Raw genomic sequence first — 19,366 nt, forward strand, 5'->3', positions numbered from 1 at the left:
ATTTTGATTATTATTTATTTTTAATATATTCATAATTTTTTAATATAAAAACCCCCTTAATTTATTGAAACTAGAGTTGCCCTAAACTGTAGAGGACCCCCTTCCCCTTAGCTTTCCATAGGCTTCATGATATTTGATTTTTTTTTAAAAGCAAAATTACCATTTTATATTCCTTCATTCAACCTATCCTTAATGCATGATAGATTGTAAGACAAAAGCCTAACAAGCTTAATTTATTAATATTAAATTTCTTTCACGGAGTGTTGTGTCAAGAAAAAGAATGTTAATTTTTCTAAGTTATAAATATAAAAATGTTAAAGAATTATCTCCACCCTATTGCGCACTTCTAATATAGTCTATTAGTATTTCATAAATTATTTATATTTTTAAATTAATTTCTTTGAAATATTCTCTATCATTAAGTAGCGTTGAGTGGCATGCGTTTGACATCCATCCTGATCAATCAATTTTCTTCCATAAAATATTAAAATTTAATAAACTTGCTTTAATTTTTTTTCATAAAAACAATTTTAAACATGTTAACATCCTAATCAATCAATTTTCTTTCATAAAATATTAAAATTCGATAAGCTTGCTTTAAATTGTTCATAAAAACAATTTCAAACATGTTAACCCACTATGTGTAACCTTGTTTTAATCGTATTTTTATCAATTTTAAAAAAAATTTAAAAAAAATCGATAAAAAAAAATAAATTGGTCCACGTCATCCATCACGTAGTGGTCGTTTAGGCGGTCAATTTTTTAGGTGACGTTATTGAATTGGATGACATAAATAAAAAAAACCCTAATTTTGGGTTATGTTATGCGTCCACGTTTCTCGTCCTTCGATAAATATAACAATCGAGTCAAGATCGCACGCCGGAGCGCTCACTCTCAACCTTCATAGGTTCGAGATCACGTCTCCGGCGATCATCGGAGAAGTGGAGACCTCGCGTGATGATGAGGAAGAGAGGGGAGGAGAAGGAGGCGAGCTCGCGGGGTTTGAGGCTGGGGAAGTACGAGCTTGGGAAGACACTGGGCGAGGGGAACTTCGGCAAGGTGAAGTACGCCCGTTGTGTTAACACCGGACGGAATTTCGCCGTCAAGATCCTCGATGTCCGCCTCATCCTCTCCCTCAAGATCGCCGATCAGGTTTCCACTACTCCACATCGCTTCCCTGAATACCCATCTTCTCTTTGTTCTTAAGCTATTCCCTTCTCTCTCTTCTGGTTGGCAGATCAAGCGCGAGATTGGGAGTTTGAAGCTTCTGCGGCATCCCAACATCGTCCGACTCCACGAGGTGAGGATTCCTCACGGTTTCTCTGGAGTTTTTCAGGTGTGTTTTGGGAATTCATATCACGCGATGATGGTTGTTCAGATTCTCTGAAGTTTTGGGGAGGTGTTTTGGGAATATTTTGGGAAAACAGGGATTTTGGGACGACGACGATGATGGTTGTTCGGATTGTCTGGAGGTTTGGGTTTCGGGGTGTTGGGAATTTATGTGTGAATGTTTTGGGAAATTAGGGATTTTGGGACGAGGACGACGATGATGGTCCTTGAGATTCTCTGGAATTTTGGGTTTGGTTGGGGTTTCCTCAAGAGATTCTGGGACGACGACGTTTGTTATGGCCCACCCCTTTCGTCATTTGGACGGTGGCTTGACTGCTGGTGCTGGTCGTCGGTCCCATCTTAATTCAATAAGAAGAAGACGCGTGTAAATATGTATATATATATATTGATATACAACGCATGTTCTGCATGAAATTGAGGAGCTGTTACACGTGTGTGTTTGGTTAGACATTAAAAGTTGATTTTTTTTTTTTTCTTTTGCATGATTAAAAAAAAAATTTGATTTTCAGGTTTTGGCAAGTAAAAAGAAGATCTGCATGGTCCTTGAGTATGTGAATGGAGGCGATTTATTGAAGAAAATTGTAAGGAGCTAAAGGCCTTTTATGTTAATGCTATGGTCACTGCTTTTATGATGTCCTTTGTTTGTATAGTTTGAGACCCGTGTAGTTAATTTGTTGTTTCGTTGGATGTGTAAGGATTTGAAGGGTAAATTTTCGGAGAATGAAGGTAGGAAGATTTTTCAGCAGTTGATTGATGCTGTGAGTTACTGTCATGATAGTGGAGTTCTCCATAGAGACTTGAAGGTTTGTTTGGTTTTTATTTATGGTACACTCTTTATTCCTGTCCTTTAATTTGTCAGCTTGTACTCTGAGACTGTTGTTGTGATTGCTTCATTTCAGGCGGAAAACATTCTCCTTGATTCAAAAGGCAACATAAAGTTATCTGATTTTGGTCTCAGTGCATTACATGAACATGCTGGGGTAGGTTTGCAGATGTTGTGGTCTTCTTGGAAGATCAGATCATTGTTTATGGTTTATGATCATATTATTGAATTTCGTACAGTTCCTAATTACTATTCCTATATGCATGTAACTTATCAGAATGATGGATTACTGCGTACAACTTGTGGAAGTCCGTGCTATGTTGCACCTGAGGTGAGAGTGAGACCTTACGTTATTCTTCTATTAATATTTTTAGAAAAAGTTTTGGTCATGTGCATGCCTATATATCTATCCTATAATGCCCAGATGTTCTGACAATTCCTTTTAGATTCTTGCCAACAGGGGGTATGATGGGGCCATTTCAGATATCTGGTCTTGTGGTGTCATCCTGTATTTCATTCTTACTGGAAAACTTCCATTTAATGATAGAAATCTTGCGGTTCTTTACCAGAAGGTGCCATCTTTTAAACTAATCATAGTTTCCAATGCTTTCTTATTGTTTAAATGAGCTCTTTCTTCAATTTAATATGAGACTGTGGGCTTATATATGTTATGCATGAGTCTCAAATGTTATTGTCATCAAGATTGTGAGGTGTCAGTTTGCCCAATTGTTTAGATATTCAAGGCAGACACTGAGATTCCAGAGTACCTTTCTCCTGGTGCTCAAAACATCATAAGAAAGATTCTTGATCCAAATCCTACTACACGAATTAATGTAGCTATGATCAAAGAAGATGAGTGGTTCAGGCAAGATTATATTCCCGTTATTCCCGTTGATGATGAAGATGAAGATTTGAGCATCATTCATGTATCCCCCATCAAAGATCAGGTAGAGCAGCAATAGCCTTAAAATTTGTTTCTGCCTGCTAGTCGTTGTGTTGAATTTTATCTGCCTTCTATTATTGATAAAACTAAGAGCAATAACATTTATCAGGTGAAGTCCTTTGAAGGAGATGAAAAAGGAATCAAGTCCACCTGCATAAATGCGTTTCACCTGATTGGAATGTCTTCTTGTTTTGATCTTTCTGGATTATTTGAAGAAGAGGTGGTTCCTTCTGTTAATTTCCTTGTCTTGTGGCCCATGCTTGATCAGATAGTAAAGTACTCTTTCTAAAAACTTCTTGTTGTTATTCTATAACAGGTTATTTCTGACAGGAAGATTACTTTCATATCCAAATTTTCTCCAAAAGATATATATGAAAAGATCGAGGATATGGTTCAAGAAATGGGCTTGCAAGTCCACAAGAGCCAGGGCAAGGTTTGTTAATTAAACAACTTTTTCTACTTTTGATAATGCCTATACTTTGAAGAGATATATATATATATATATATATATAGATAGATATATTTGTATACGTATATATATGTCTTTTGAAGTATAAAGAAATAGAACTTTATGAAGATATAAACTCAATGCTGTTTCTTTTAAGCTTTACATGTGTATATGTATATTTGGAAAATTTGGTAGTCATATGCATCCATGGATCATTCTATGACACAGCTGAAATTCATGCAACAAAGCAAAGGTTCATCAAGCCCAAGAAGTCCCGGATCTCTCTCAGTAACTACAGAGGTAAATGTCATTTAAATATTTAATTCCATGTTATTTTATACTAATTATAATTCAAATTCCATATTGAAATATTATATATATTAGGTGTTTGACCTCGGTCAATCTCTGTACATTTTGGTGCTTACAAAGTCATTTGGGAACCCTTCATTGTTTAGACAGGTAATTATTTGTTAATGCCACAATTAAACATCATTTTTTTTTTAAAAAAAAAGAAGAGGATAAACAAACCTATACATTAATTTCCAAACTAATTTATTTAACAGTTTATCTTTCTTTTTTATTCCTGATATGCAGCTGTGTACAAAGCTAACAGAGATCTTAGAAACTAGAGAAAGGCATTAGTTCTCACTGCGCGCCAGAACTCAATAAATTTCAACCTTTGATGTAAATAGTGCACCTAACTTAAACTTGTACATATAATTTTGATTTTTTTTATTTGTTTTAAAATGTTGTTCATAAATAAAAAGTAATATGTACCTGCTCCAAAATGAAAGTAAATAGTTCAATAGCTAAATTAATGACAATGCTGAACATCACTACTTCATCTTCAATATCATGATGTAACAATTAATCATTGATTGAAAACTATGTATATATCAATTATAATTTACCCAATATATATAATTATTTAAATTGAAAATGATAATTAAAAATTACTGTCTAATTAAGTCTGGTCATTAAAAAAATTTTCTTAAAAAAATTATTTTTTAAGGGCAAAATTATGTAAAAATTTTAACCTTAACCTAAATTAGCATTACTAGTAATCTAGAATAGATTTTTTTTTTTTTTGAGGTCTTGTAATCACTGAGTTTCTTGGTACTATTTGATTATTGAAAATTTTAATCCATTAATATTACTTGTGCTACAGCTTCAAATGCAATAATATTTTTGGGTACCTTGTAATTTTTGAAAATATTTTTCAATTTCCCATTAATAATGTTTATATAAAATATATTTTATCTTTAAATTAACACGGTAGGGGATAACAAATTGCACTAGTTTGACGGTGTGTGTATATATATATATATATAATCAAAATATTAACTTTTTAGGTTAATAACTTCTTAGCTTCCATAGGACTTTTATAAAATTTAGTTTTTTTTTTAATTCCAGTATTAAGAAAAACTTAAAATTCTCTATAATTCTCGATCATTATGGTAATTCTCAATATAATTAAGGTATAAAGTTTAATTTAAAATATATATAATTTAAAACACTTTCCACTTTTGAAAAGGGTTTGGCTTGAAAAATTTAAACAAGTTTGTCTTTTGAAAATTATGTTTTATTTTTTTTCTTTCTAAGGAAACAAATATATTTGTTTTCATAATAATATCATATAAATCATGATTTATCCATTTATATATTTTTTTTAAAAAAATCATATTCAAACAGTTTAAGATTTTTATGAATAAATGTCCTAAAATAAATATAAATCAAAGACCATATATAATTATTACCTATCCATACCATAAATATCTCTCACTGCATTTAATAAAATCAAATACAAATAATAATTAAATTATATATATATATATATATATATATATTTAAAAAAATTACAAAATAAAAAAAAAATCTTTCAATATCCCACTCAAACTCAAACTCAAACTTAAATAAATAAATAAATAAATCTTAAAAATATACTATAATTAAATAAATACCAGTGTCTATATATATATATATATATAAACTCCAAAATCGAAACATATATCGATCTCTTCTCGAAGACAATCAATCAATGGCGAGCATTAGCTTTAGATTCAAAGACGGCGAGCCAACCCTAGAGCTCCGGCGATCGTCGAACGAGCAATGGACGGAGCACAGGTACACTGACGAGGATTGGATCGTCACCGATTGGCGGACGTTGCCGGGGATGGATCGGATGGTTTTTGTGACGACGAGTCATGAGAAAGTCGGCGTGGTGGAGCTGATGCCGGAGGTGAAGGCTACGGTGCTGGAGGCTGACGTCTGTGATGATCCTTACACTGGTGTTACAGTGTACTTCGCCGATGTCTACGATGATGTTGAGAATGAGATCGCCGGCGTCGTCTTCTCCGTTGAACGTGATCAGAGGATTGTGAAGCTTGAACGCATGTTTTGATGCTTTTATTCCCTAATTTATATATATATATAGTGTGTGTTTCTTGTAGTGCAAGTAGGGTTTTTATTTATAGAAAACCCCCTCGAATTTATAGTATTTTAAGGATTGTCTTTGTTTATATATATACATATATATGGTTTGTTAATTTTGTTGTGAAGTGTTGTGGTATAATTAATGAGAATTTTATGTATTAATGAAGTACTGTGTTATGTTTTTGGTTTGGTAATTTGATGGATGTGTACTTGAGATTGAAAGGTCTCGAGTTTGAGTTTTTTATATTACAATTCATTTTTTAGATCTTTTGTGAGAATTTTGTGTGAGATTAAATATCTCTCGTTCTTTCTTCCATGAGTGCATGATGGGGTGTCATCCTTTGGAGATCAGTCAAGCTATCATAATTGGTGTTTCTCCGTATCTATTTGTTTTTTACTTTATAGTTTATCGACTTTGTAATAAAAAAAATTATAAACAAAAAGGGAGAAGAAAAATATATATGGAGGAGTTTGAAAGAGAAATTATGGATGTTTATTAAGTTGTTAATGTCTTTAATCGTGATTATTATTATTATTAAAGTAAATTTTTTTAAAAATAAAACTTTTGAGAGATTTGTGGTGTTTATTTTTTCTTATAAATAGATATTTGTCAATTCTACTACAAATATTGAGAGAATGATTGGTTATTATTGAGATTTTGAAGCCATGACTTGTCCTAAATTTTTTTTTTATTACAATTTTGTAATTTATTGAAAATTCTACTACAAATATTGAGAGAATGATTGGCTTATTTATAAATATTATTTATTTATTATTTATTATTTTTATTTTTTTGAGAATTATGGGCCAGTCATAAGCAGGGTTAACTTTCGACATTTAGTAGAGAACAGAAAGAAATAACAACGGCTTTATCATAAGGGTGATCGATCTATTATGAAAATAATAGTTATGATAAGTTTTGTGATTTTTTTTAAATTTAATTCAAAACTCATAAAATTAATGTGCTAATAAATAGTGATGTTTTAGAAAATAAATACGATGATAGGTTTTTGTCGTTTATTTGTTTCAAAACTGATGGAAATAACATTAACGAATACGACAAAAAAAAGTTTGATTATTTAATAATTTATTTTAAATATTCATGATCTACGATCTGCTTTATCTTTTATTTATTCCATAATTGATGAAAATAACGTTAACGAATAAGACAAAAAAAAATTTGATCATTTAATGAAAAATTTTATTTAAAATAATCATGATCTACAATAAGTTTTGTCATTCTTTTGAAAATTTAATTCTAAATTCTTAAAATTAACTTGTTAATTAATAATGATGTCTAAGAAAATAAATAAATTCGATAAAAAAAAAATTCAAGCATTTAATAAAAAAATTTATTTAAAATATTTATGATCAAGACAAATTAAAGAATGTACTAAATTGTCAATTAAATCCAAACCTCATGACCATAAAACCTTATGACTAATTAGAAATAAAAAAAAAATATTAAATTTTTTCATTTCATGATAAAAATAATTCTAAAGTCCATCAATGATTACCATCTTTGCAATAAAAAAGTCTTAGTATTTTCTTATTATTCCAATGTTAACATTAACTCCAAAGTATTACCAAATTACATATTCACTATAAATAAAAGAATAAAGCCTTGAAGTGGAGAAGAAGTCCAAACCCATGGGCCCTTTCAAAGCTTGAGAAATCTTCAAACAAGTCTCAGTCTAACAAGAAAGAGTACAACTTGTTGTACAAATTGTAACAGTACTACAACCTCTCAATCTGATAGTACAACTGATAAGTTTTCAAACAGCAAAACATGAGGTACTGCAGCAAGAGAGAAGTACCACACTTAATAATCTCTATGCTCTAATAATCCTTTCTATATAAACACATAATAATGGGATGGTGTTTTATAGCTGCATTGAAATCAAAGTTTTGATGAAGAATGAGAAGAGCACAAAGACAGGGATGAGGTTGAGCATGAGATGGATTCATCAACATGAAACATCAAATTTATTAACTGTTGATGTTCCTCCCATGCACTGCCTCTTCCCTGGCTCATTCTCTTTTCTTTCATCCTTTTACTTGATTTCATTGGTTCCATATTTCCCCCTTTGATGATGATAAACAGATATAATTAATTGTCAAAGAGCATAGCAGCAATTCAGAGCATGATTCAATCTGGTTCAATGGATCTTTAATTCTTGGGAAAAAAAAAAAAAATTGTTGTTTCATGTTCTTAATTATAGTAATGCAGATTGAGTTTTATTGAACTGCTGACTTGGTTTATGACATTCTCTGTTTGCTTTTGTTTTTCTGAACAGGAATGGTGATATGGTTGATAAATAAAGAGAAGGAAATTAAAATTGCTGAATAGAGTGAAGTTCATCCTCTTTGTGTTGTGAAATGTAATTGTTTTTTTTTTTTGGAGAAAATTGTTGAAATATCTCCACATGTATTTGATTGAATTACTTCTTTTGATCTCAGTTATCAATGATTTAATTATAAATAATTATATATATATATATATATAGTCTCTGTTTTCAAAGTTTTAGGGGGTGTTTGGTTAGTGAGCAATCACCAACTAACATGAAGTTATACCACCAGCTCTTATAAAAAATTAATTAATTATTTAACTGTATTATTTATCAAATATTTTTTTTAAAAAAAGATATAATATTAATATATGCTTATATTTACTAAAGAAATTATACTTAAAACTAGCATTCACATAAATCAAAAATTTATTTTTAAATTATAAAACTCCAATCAAAATCAAACAAAAAAATAAAATTAAAAAACAACAGACAAATAAAGAAGAAGCACAACAACAGTAATTTGCATTAATTGGAGACTCTACCATTGATGTAGATATTCTGAAAGTGGGTGTAAGTCAAACTTATACAAAAAAATAAAAATAAAAAAAAAGGCAATTATTCAGACATTGTTCTCCAGTTACAAGAAAAATGGAGCTAATCTTCTAAGGCCAATAAGAGGCCAACCATTTGATGATCCTGCTGTATCAAGAAATTGTGATCAAAACTTGGAACAACTTGAATCAAAATTCTCAATTTACTCCATTTCAAGAATGAAATTTCTCTCAAGACTTCAAAAGGGAGATGGCTTAATCAGTCACCATGAAAGGATCAATTTCACCAAGATCAGCAACTAAAGGTTCCAATTCAGATGTTTCCTCACCCTCTGGAATAAAATGCGTCGGAAATGGTAGCTTCGAACTGTCTGGTTTCGCGTAGACAGCATCCTTGATGAAAACAAAGTTCCCTTCAGCACCTGGAACCTATGAGAAATCACAGAGAAATCAGTTAGCATGAGAAAACTGTTGTAAGTGTTAAAACTTTTGAAGGTATTGACAGATTTGAGTTAACTTACCTGGCCTTTAACCCACATCAAATTTCTCCCAGGTTCTATTTTGTAAACCCAAACATTCTTCACTGTGCATTGCTTCCCACCCATGCGTCCAGGCATTTTCTTGCCTTTAAAAACCTACATATACAAGACATCATAAAATCAATGACACCCATTTTCTTCCCTCTAAACAGAAGTGCAATCCTATAAAATATGAGAATACATTCAGAAGGTAGTTAATAAGAAAAAAAGGAGTTTGGTACACAAGTTTTCTAATGGACTTATCACATTATCCTATCAAGTAAATCAATACTTTATCATCAGAATATTCCATAAACCCACAAATTATACATATAGGAATGAAATATAGATAATTACTAGGCAGATTTTTTCAAGTAAATACATATCAAAAGATCGCTTAAGATGATGAAGCACTAGTCTAATAAAAACATGTAAATGCTAAAGACTGAAACAAACCAATCAGAAAGTTTTTTTTTAAACTGGTAGCTTATATGAATTAAAAATCATAGCCCGCCCACAATTTATATCAAGCCTGGTCACTAAGAAATAACTAGCAAACTATATTAGTGAAAGGAAATGCAACAATAAAACTGTTAAACTGGACAGGGCTCTGATGTACCCTTCCAGGAGCATCTCTTTGCCCAGTGGAGCCTATACTTCGATGTGATAGTGATGCACCATGTGATGCAGGCATTCCAGAAAACCCCCACCTCTTCATTCCACCCTATAAAAAGCAAACACATATCGTATGAAATATGCACTGGAGGTTTATAGTGTCTGAGAGCAAATAAAAAAGCATGTCAAACATCATAAGAAGTCAAACAATACACGAAATTAGAAGTTCAAACTTGATGGGGGAAGGCAATATCAGATGACACATCAGCTACACTGTGAGATGAAGGGGTAATAATAGAGGAACAAAAATTAGTTTTCACTCAAAGCTTCAAAAAGAATGATAAGTTGCTGAATGAACACCAAGTTAGTGTGATTTAAATTCTCTTCATAAGTTGTATTTCACAAAAAAAAACTACAAACTAGCATTTGAAAATTAACTCACCAAGCATGCTAACATTTTGTCTGAATAAATGGAAAAATCAATAGCAAAAATCACATTAAGTTTGCTGGTTTATCATAAAGCATTCCAAATGAGGACTCAAATTTGTCCTTAATCACAATTAGAATTTAGACAAGCTGTTCATGTTCTTCATAATTAATTTTGTACTTTCAAATCATCAGTATTCCAACTCCGTAATATCTAAAACCTGAGATTTAATGTGAATTTGTTTTTAGACTATATTTTTATTGTAATTTGTTCACAAAAATAAAGTAACAAGAATAAGTAGATCACTGTAGTTCCTTTCTCAACACTCTATTCAAAAACAAAGAAAGAATAACTTAAAAAGAATCCTAATTATGTAAATGCAATGCATAATTGGGAGTGGAGCTACCTGAAAACCTTTACCCATTGTGATACCCGTCACATCAACATACTGGCCTGGAATGAAATGGCGAACAGTAATCGGAGTCCCAACTGGAAGAAGCGCATCTTCAGTCACGGGGAATTCTCTCAACTTCCTCTTCAATGGAACCCCCTGTGCTCTGTAATGACCCACCTCAGGTTTTCTTAAATGCTTCTCCTTCTTTTGCCCAGCCCCAATCTAACTAACACCACAACAAAATCACAGGTCATAATTACAACTAAAACACATACAACAATTACCTTTCATGAAATTGAAAATAGTACATCAAATTCCAAATTATATACTCAAAGGCTTTCCATATCAATCAAAGGCAACCATGTCAATCACTTAAACAACTATGACCAACAGTTCTTCAATCAATATAATAACAGAAACTAAAACTACATAATCAAATATCCCATTTTGATGTGTCCATACGCACAAGTATATTTCTACAAGAACAAAAAGATCAAAGTTCTTGAGCGGCTAAATAAAGGAGACACGCATGAATCACCAATACTCCATAGCAAACAGATAATAATTAGGAAAAAAAAAGGTGAATTTTTGTGAGAGTCTTAAATATTATGACATGATTCAATCAGCAAGGTGATCAAAGAAAACCATTTAATCATAATTCTGGTTCTACAATAATAAAATACCCATACAGTATACAACAAATGAGGCATTCAAATTTTTAAAATATTAGAAAAGCTTTCAAATTTTTTGTTTTCCCGAAATAAAACGTTAATGATCTAAAGATCCAGAGAAGCACAAGACCGAGGCAGCTCCAAAGAAGAATGGAACACTGCAATCTGATAAAAAAGAAAGCTTTCATACCTGCAAGGCGGTGGTACAGTCCTTGTCGGGGGTCTTCACCTGGCATACAACATTATCATCGATCCACAACACTGTGATTGGAATCCTAGCACCCCACTTGTCCCAAAGCGCCGTCATTCCACACTTGATCCCGATCACCCCAGTCCTCTTAGAATCCGGCCGCATAACTCTAGGTTTCGCCTCTATTATCCTTCCCCCAAAAGAGCCCTCGACCTCATCATCTCCTCCAGCGAGTAATGTCTCCGCGCTAAACCATCGGCTGAAGAGCGCCGGCGAGGGTTTGGCGGAGAGGGAGAGGCGAAAGAGGAGGCCTCTCGACGCGGCTGACATGGAGATCAACACGACGGGGCGGAGGGGTTCAGATGGAGTGCATAGTGATGGAGATGGTTGTGGGTGGGGAGTGGAAGGGAGAGGTCGAGAGATCGGCGGCGATGGAGAAGGGTTTTAGAGACGAAGAATGAAAAGCTCGGCGACGGCGCGGAATGTAGGGTTTTAGCGGCCTTCGAGCATTCCATGAATATTTACTAAACTGCCACTGAGTTTTACTGGGCCGGGCCTTGTATATAATTAGTTTATAAAAAAGAATTAAAATAAAATTTTAAAAAAAAATCATAAAATATTTACTTGAAATTTTATCTAATTATGATTGGTATAATAAAGATATAATAAATAAATAAAAGAGAAAATTTTGCTGAGATATACACATATTTATCAAATCTGAATTTGTACTAGTTTTTTAAATAAAAAATAAAAAAATAAAAACGCTCAACTCTGTTTTGATTCTTTGTTGTTTTTTCTTTTGTTTTTATCTGTTGGTTATTGGTATATATTTATTTTGTTTAATATATATGGTTTATTTATTTTTTTTTAAAAATTAAATAAGTTATTTATTTAAAAGAAACTTTACAAATTTTTTTTAATATATATATATATATATATATATATAAATAATAAATTGAAAAATAGAGGAGGGGTGGATCGGGAGCCGTTTGAAGCGATAAAAATAGAAGCCCTAAAAAAGCGCGAGAACGCGAGAGAAAGAGAGAGAGAGAGAGAGTGGGAAAAAGAAATCCGAAATTTTTCTCTAAAAATTCCTCAAATTTCTCGTCAACATAGTGACGAGAAACCCTAACCTTCTTCTCCAAACCCTAGTTTTAGGGTTTCTTTCACTCCCGACCCAAACCTTCATCGCAGCACCGTTCTCCGAAGACCTAGGGTTTCTGTCTTTCTCTTTCTCTCGGATGCCCACCGGCCATGACGACGCGGGTAGGTTGCGGTGGCGATGGCTGTGACTCGCGGGAACCTTGGCCACTCCACCACGTCCGGCATCGCGGCGTATTTTGCCGGCTCTGCACGTCGTGCGTGCTCAAGTACCACCCGGGTTCCTTCTGCACCGGCTGCTTTGAGGTGCTTGACGTCTCGCCGCCGCCGGAACGGCCCCTCGTCCACTGCTCTAAGTGTCCTTCCGCATCACACGTCTCCTGCCTTCGTGATCCCGCACTTGCTTCCCAATTTGTCTGTTCTATCTGCGACAATCCCGGTGGTTTCTCCTACTTCCCTGTTGGCAGTGCTAGTGGTGAGGATGGGCGGCGGCTTGTCGATCTGGCAGCAGCGACGGTGCTTCTGGCTGCTGCTCGTGTCGCGGCGGCTTCTATGACTCGTGCTGCGGTGGCCGCGAGGGCAGATGCGGAGAGGAAGGCTCGGGAAGCGGCTTTGGCGAGGAAGAGGGCTAGGGAGATGCTTGAGAGGGTTTTCTCACTCTCAAAGAAGGCTAGACTGGAGAAAAAGGTAGAGACCGGGGTGGGGATGGTTTCAAGTGTGCCAGAGGCCGTGGAGCAGAAGAAGAAGATGCCAAAGCCCAGTGAGCAGAGGAGAGGACACAGCCGGGAGGCAGAGAAGTGGAGGAGGTTCCAAGAGCCAATTCCGATGGGCCATAGGCCAGTGGTGGGGAATGGAGACAGTGATAAGTTGAAAAGCACTAATGTTAGTATGAGTGTCTCAAAGAATGACACTGTTAATATGAAGGATAAGGTGGGTGGATTGCCAAACCCAGCAAATCATCATGCCAAGGTTGAGGAGAAAGGTTCCGTGTTAGGTTCTCAGTTTGTCAGTGTTAAAGAAGAGAAAGGGTTGATGAAAGATGAGAATGCAGACACAAGGATACCTCAGTCAACGCAAGGTAAAGACATTGACAGTGATGATTTCTCTCCTGATCCATGCTCTTGTTTTGTTATGTGCCGGGATGTTTTGATTTCTTGATGGTTGAATGATGAGTTAGGTGCTTATGCTTAAGTTGATTAAGGAAACTGCTCAGTTTGATCTCCAATTGTAGTTATTATCAGATACTCATTTGCTTGAAACTATTGCAGATGTACAGGTACCAAGGAATAATACCAGAGCTATACTTACAGGGTCTGCGAACACTGCCAGCTTGCATTCATGAGTTGCTGTATTTTCTTCTTGGTATTTCCTGATTCCTCTCTCTTAGATGCATATGATGCTTTAGAAATTGTCGAGACGTGTTGTATGTACTCCCTCCTTCTGTAGTGGAACTGAAGTGGCAGTACATAAGTTGTATGAAGCTCTTGTTTTCTATGAATTTCATCCAGTGTTTTGAATCAAGAGTTGTTTCTTTTTTGCCAAGGCATATTCTACCCGCAGAAGGATCACTTTGTCTAGTTTTATATATCACCTTATGACTTATGTCTGCCATGTAACTCTATGGATCTCCTTAGGTGCCTTCCTTCACCTTGCAACAATTTGAGAGTGTATAATGTGTTGTTTCATTCATATTATGCTTTGCATTCCCTAACCTTCAAATCATGTCATCTCTGCCAAATTGAGATTCGGTGAGTTCCTCAAGTACCCCATCTTAATTTCTTATCATATTTTCTGCAGCCTTTTTCTTGTTTACTTAAGTTTCCAAGCCGTAAGAAAGAGCTCTCTGTGAAGGTTGTAAAGATTATAATATTATGGATTGCTATAATTTCTCTTTTGCAAATTTCTTGTAAATGCTGATATTTATACAAAATTGATGGAAGAGCCTATCATGTAGTTGGATGCTATTCTTAATGAAAATGTGAAGTTTTTGGTTGGGATAGGCCAGAAATTTCAAATTTAGTGCATTTAAAATGACGAGGGCAGTGATGAATCTTCATACAATTGTAAAAAAAAAATTTCATCTTCTTCCCTGTTTGCTATTCTAAAAATGGTTATTGCTCTTCCTCTGAATTTTAATTTATCCAGTCTTGCTTCCATTGGCTGCATTGTGAATAATTCTGTGGCATTCTTCATACTTGTGCTGTTAAATATTGCCAATTATCCAGTGACCAGACTATTTAGTCTCGAATCTTTTACAAATAGCTTTTATATGTGCGAGAAATGTGCAATCTTATTATATGATGAGTGATCCACAATCAATTACCAAGGTGTACCTGTGAAACTAAGAGTATCCTTATCTCTGCTTCATGGTGGCTAATTTTAGTGATATTTTTGCTAATTTGGTGAATTTGTAAAACTGCATGAGGTGATATCTCCCAACTGCCAGAGGCAAATTACTGGCCATGGGGAACCTGTGCAACTGTAGGATGTTGGTGGATATTTGTCACATTCTACATGCTTTTCTTGATGGTTGATGTTTCTTGGTGCATCCAGACTTATGTGATTGTAATATTGCAAAAGATTGATGAATAGCATAATTTCTGATAGAGAAGACGAGTTTATGTCCCCTGTCCTTCATTTGCTTTTAGGCATCATCTTAAAGTTCACTAAGGAAGTGTTTAAATTAATATATCTTAGGTGAACTGGTGCAAAGTTTCAGTGAGCTTTTTTTCCAGAATGTTCCTGCTAAATTTAAGTGGGCATATAATGTAGGTACTTACATCCCTTAATCTTGGCATTGCGCTATTGCAGTAAAACAATTTTGCTTAGGGTGAACAATCTGTATTTTTAGCTTTTTACACTATCACTCATTGTATCATATTCTTCTACTCTGGCGTAATGTTGTCAAATGCATGCATTGGAATGGTGTTCTTTGGCGTGTACTCTAGATGGTCACATAAGTTGTTGCCCAAATACTAGGTCAATGCCATTTTATCAGGTATAAGGTAATATATGACTTGATTTTGTTTATATTAACATTGATCAGAAAGATTGACTTACTTTAAGTTTTGAGGTATTGCTGTTTTAAAACTAGAATATGGTTGATGAACATGAGTGGATTGGGGATTAAAACAATGATCGACTTCTGACTGGTAATATCCAAAGAATGGATTAGGGCGCGCATTTATAGAATCAGTTGTCCGCCATAGTACTCTCATATGAAAACTGACATCAGATAGCTATGTTTGATGAATTTTTGGGTTGCCCTGCTGTTTTATGTTTGAAGCGATTAGGTTATGTATACTTGAATTTTACTTGGTACTAAATGATCATTGACCTGAGAACTGGAGTTTGATTTGTGAAGGGAAAGTTAGATTCTATTAAGCAACTAAATGCTGATAATTGTTGCTTGTGCAGTTGTGGTGTATCTTGTGCCCACCAGCAAAATGCAAGGTTTCATTTGTTCTTTCCGCATATGTTTCAAAAGTCATTATTTGCTTAAATGAACTAATGTTGTCAATAATTTTGCAGGTTTTCAAGCTGATGGCTTGGCCTTGAATGTTTTGATGTTTCATTGCTCTCTTCTGAATGATTCCTTAAATTTTGATCAAGCGCGCTTTATGAGCTCAGCGGAATGTTTTAATCATCAAAGAGAAATTACGTCCTGCTCAATATCATCTCTACAAAACAACTACATATGCCTGAAGAAGCTGTATAAGGAAATCACTGTGAAATTCAAGATTGTAACATTGCTCGAAAATTTTGAGTTGCTGACCGTGCATCATTCGGCCCCTCTGAACATGTCTTATGCTTCTGATCACAGAAAATCATAAAGCCGGGAATTTGCAATCAAAGTGAGAAAGTCGAACTTGAGACGAGGCTTTGTATGTATATATATTCGTATAAACTTTTTTGGTATTGCTAGTCAACAATTCATAGTATTGTCAGTGTGGATGCAATTTGAGTATGTTTTAGTTAAATGATGACAGTAAGTAGTTTCCATATTTGTGTCCAATGTGCTGTGCTGTGCTATGGTCTTTGGGAATGATTTTATTGTCCTCTTTTGTGTTAATTCAAATCATACACATTATAAACATTTGTAATAAATTACTTGTAACCATTCAAATTACAAGAGTTTAAATCTAACCAAATTACCACTAAATAATTAAAACTCAAATATTGAATATCAGCAATTATTATTATTATTATATGGGAAAATATAGCAATTGGTAACATGAGTGTAGTAAAAATAGAATTCAAGTGTTGTGATTTGTTTAATTACTGTACAGATGAAAATTCAACGGTTGTGATTTGTTTAATTACTGTACAGATAAAAGATTGAATTATTAATATTAAAATACTGCACATTATATTTTTTTTATTGTACAATAATAATCTGAATACTGTTTATCATAGTAATAACTGTTTATTTAATAATCAACAAACCATTAAATCTCAATCAAATGGTTCAAATTAATATCCATAGATTATTAATCTATGAACGTCTAGTCTACCGGAGATCGATCCTCTTATTATATTTTATGTTATATATATATTCCCTTTCATGGTCCCAGGAGAAACCAGAAATTTTGAAATTTTCCATGTTCTGATAAGGTTAGATTGCTATCCCTATTCATGATGTCAAGCAGATATTCAATAACAAGCCTTGAACATTTGCAGAACTGCAGAGCTGCAGAATTGAATACATCAAAGTAAAGCACCATTTGCCAAAAGACATATGCATTTATTCTCCAGCATCAACAGTTGTACATATAATCAGAAACTCATTAAATCAATTAAATGGTAATCACATGAACTAATGCATTTTTGTTTTTTTTTTTTAAACCAAGAGTTTTGCTGCTGTGAGTAATGAGAATAATCAATTCATACTCAGCCCAGCAAACAACCTGCAGAAAAATTATATCTGTCTTAAAGCATTATTGTATAAAACTCAACAAGTTCTGTCAGAATGATCAGATTAACATGAAATTCAGCAGCAGAAATCAGGTGGGCATTAATTAGTTTTTGTCCATTTAACAAACAAAGTTGTTGACAAGTTAAAGCAAATTGAAATTGAAGATAAGATGAAGATATTTAGATAATGACTTGATGAAACATCAGCCATATGATTTGTCAAAGCTGATAAAAAGATTAGATTGATGATAAGATATGATTAAAACCAAAGTGGACATCAACATGATATGATGATTAAAGTTAATGCTGATGAAAATGAAATAAAACAAATACATCAGAAAGAAGAGAGATTTTTTAAACTCTAGTTTTGGTAGTGAGAACTTTTAGAATTGAAAAGAATTAAAACATTTACATAATCAGAGAAACAAGAACAACTTACTCATGATCATCACCATCATCATCATGAAGAGAAAGATCAAGTTCATGATCAAAGGTACCAGATTCAATGGAATTCAAGTCCTTCAAAAGGATTTCATAGTGTTCTTCAACCTCCTCTGCACTCTTTGTCCCTCCAATCATGGTTGAAACTTTTTCCCATCTCTCAGGACTCTCCTCATCAATCACAGCAAGTGCTATCTCAAACTTCTTGTTATCCTCCCAACTCCAAAAACAAGATTCATTCTCACTCTCATGATCCATAAATCAAGAATTAAACAATCAAAATAATAATAAAAAAGATATGTGAAGCTCTCACTATAAACAACTAGCATCATCTTTATATAGTTATATACCAACCATCACAATCCAAGATACCAAAAATGTATTAATGTTGACAAGTTTATTGGTAAAACACATCAGCTATGAAAGATTATGACTGAAATTATATTAAAAATAATTAGTATCTGACTAAACTATATATGTACTAATTTGAAAGATTCTGAAGGATGTCTGATTCTAATGAGTGATCATAATTATAAACTCTTGATTCTGATTAAGATAAGATTATGTTGCCGGCTTATTACAATTGTTGTGATTAGTAAACAATAATTAATTTTTTTTTAATTTTCAAACAGTGATTTTTTTTGTTTTGGCAGGAAAAAAAAAATATATATATATATATATTGAAAAGTTATTATGTGTTGCCAGCTATCTTTTTAAATATAGCATTTTAAAGACTTGCAGTTTTGGGTGGGTTGGTGTGTCACTTTCTTTCCGTACTGAGTTCTTTTCCAAGAATCTTTGGATCTGGGTTTACATAATGGTCCCTTCGGTTTGTGTTTATTATCTTTGTGGTGACATGGCACATGAGGGACCTTTCCTTTTTATCATTTTCCTATAAAAATTAAAATTGGATTTTTTTTCTTGATTACATACACATATGAATAAGCTTTGCATGTACCAAGCAACCACTATATTTATTGCTCTTGATTTATTGGTACTACCTCCTCTGTTGTTCGTGTTTGGTAAAAAAAAATAAGTTTAAATTTCGATTCATGTATAATAAAAACATATATGTGTTGTGATATTTACTTCATATTTGTGCAACCCTGATATGTATCTGACCAAGTCCTTTATATGTGGTTTGTCTGCACTTCATTGAAAAAAAACAAAACATATATGCAATTATTAGCTGAACATGATGTCCAAACAATAACAACAAAAGCTTACCAAACAGTATGCAAACACAAGTAAACTTG

The 19,366-nt window shown here is 33.5% G+C and overlaps 4 protein-coding genes and 1 long non-coding RNA gene across 9 annotated transcripts; 3 read left to right on the forward strand and 2 right to left on the reverse strand.

The window, feature by feature from the left end:
- The first annotated feature begins 845 nt into the window (after positions 1-845).
- Positions 846-4,373, forward strand: LOC120273413 (CBL-interacting protein kinase 1-like). Of its 2 annotated transcripts, none has more exons than XM_039280043.1 (13): positions 846-1,152; positions 1,238-1,336; positions 1,860-1,931; positions 2,046-2,153; positions 2,250-2,330; positions 2,451-2,504; positions 2,620-2,745; positions 2,908-3,120; positions 3,226-3,336; positions 3,433-3,549; positions 3,793-3,864; positions 3,949-4,023; positions 4,159-4,373. In XM_039280043.1, exons 1-13 carry the CDS (start codon positions 958-960, stop codon positions 4,204-4,206), a joined length of 1,371 nt encoding a protein of 456 aa, XP_039135977.1. In that variant the 5' UTR covers positions 846-957; the 3' UTR covers positions 4,207-4,373. The 2 variants fall into 2 exon arrangements, with proteins under 2 accessions (XP_039135977.1, XP_039135978.1); XM_039280044.1 differs by having other exon boundaries at positions 1,238-1,300.
- Positions 4,374-8,083: 3,710 nt separating this feature from the next.
- Positions 8,084-8,460, forward strand: LOC120274025. Its single transcript, XR_005540685.1, has 2 exons — positions 8,084-8,154; positions 8,295-8,460. It is a non-coding gene; the product is annotated as an uncharacterized LOC120274025 (long non-coding RNA).
- A 333-nt stretch (positions 8,461-8,793) lies between these two features.
- Positions 8,794-11,984, reverse strand: LOC120274122 (50S ribosomal protein L3-2, mitochondrial). Its single transcript, XM_039280881.1, has 5 exons — positions 11,655-11,984; positions 10,806-11,015; positions 9,977-10,081; positions 9,361-9,474; positions 8,794-9,268 (listed from the first exon to the last, which is right to left on the reverse strand). The coding sequence occupies exons 1-5, from the start codon at positions 11,982-11,984 to the stop codon at positions 9,095-9,097; spliced, it is 933 nt and encodes a 310-aa protein (XP_039136815.1). The 3' UTR covers positions 8,794-9,094.
- Positions 11,985-12,653: 669 nt separating this feature from the next.
- Positions 12,654-16,757, forward strand: LOC120273697. 3 transcript variants are annotated; one of them, XR_005540609.1, is made up of 4 exons: positions 12,654-13,833; positions 14,024-14,117; positions 16,173-16,208; positions 16,287-16,757. XR_005540609.1 is itself a non-coding variant. In XM_039280389.1 (3 exons), the coding sequence occupies exons 1-2, from the start codon at positions 12,909-12,911 to the stop codon at positions 14,095-14,097; spliced, it is 999 nt and encodes a 332-aa protein (XP_039136323.1). In that variant the 5' UTR covers positions 12,655-12,908; the 3' UTR covers positions 14,098-14,117; positions 16,287-16,757. The 3 variants fall into 3 exon arrangements, 2 of the variants coding, with proteins under 2 accessions (XP_039136323.1, XP_039136322.1); XM_039280389.1 differs by lacking the exon at positions 16,173-16,208 and having other exon boundaries at positions 12,655-13,833; XM_039280388.1 differs by lacking the exons at positions 16,173-16,208; positions 16,287-16,757 and having other exon boundaries at positions 12,655-13,833; positions 14,024-14,276.
- Positions 16,758-17,295: 538 nt separating this feature from the next.
- Positions 17,296-18,431, reverse strand: LOC120273957 (protein RADIALIS-like 4). Of its 2 annotated transcripts, none has more exons than XM_039280706.1 (2): positions 18,109-18,431; positions 17,296-17,445 (listed from the first exon to the last, which is right to left on the reverse strand). In XM_039280706.1, the coding sequence occupies exons 1-2, from the start codon at positions 18,366-18,368 to the stop codon at positions 17,409-17,411; spliced, it is 297 nt and encodes a 98-aa protein (XP_039136640.1). In that variant the 5' UTR covers positions 18,369-18,431; the 3' UTR covers positions 17,296-17,408. The 2 variants fall into 2 exon arrangements, with proteins under 2 accessions (XP_039136640.1, XP_039136641.1); XM_039280707.1 differs by lacking the exon at positions 17,296-17,445 and adding an exon at positions 17,479-17,662.
- Positions 18,432-19,366: the final 935 nt, after the last annotated feature.

The sequence above is a fragment of the Dioscorea cayenensis genome, chromosome 12 (genome assembly GCF_009730915.1).
Source record: "Dioscorea cayenensis subsp. rotundata cultivar TDr96_F1 chromosome 12, TDr96_F1_v2_PseudoChromosome.rev07_lg8_w22 25.fasta, whole genome shotgun sequence".
Lineage (NCBI taxonomy): Eukaryota > Viridiplantae > Streptophyta > Magnoliopsida > Dioscoreales > Dioscoreaceae > Dioscorea > Dioscorea cayenensis.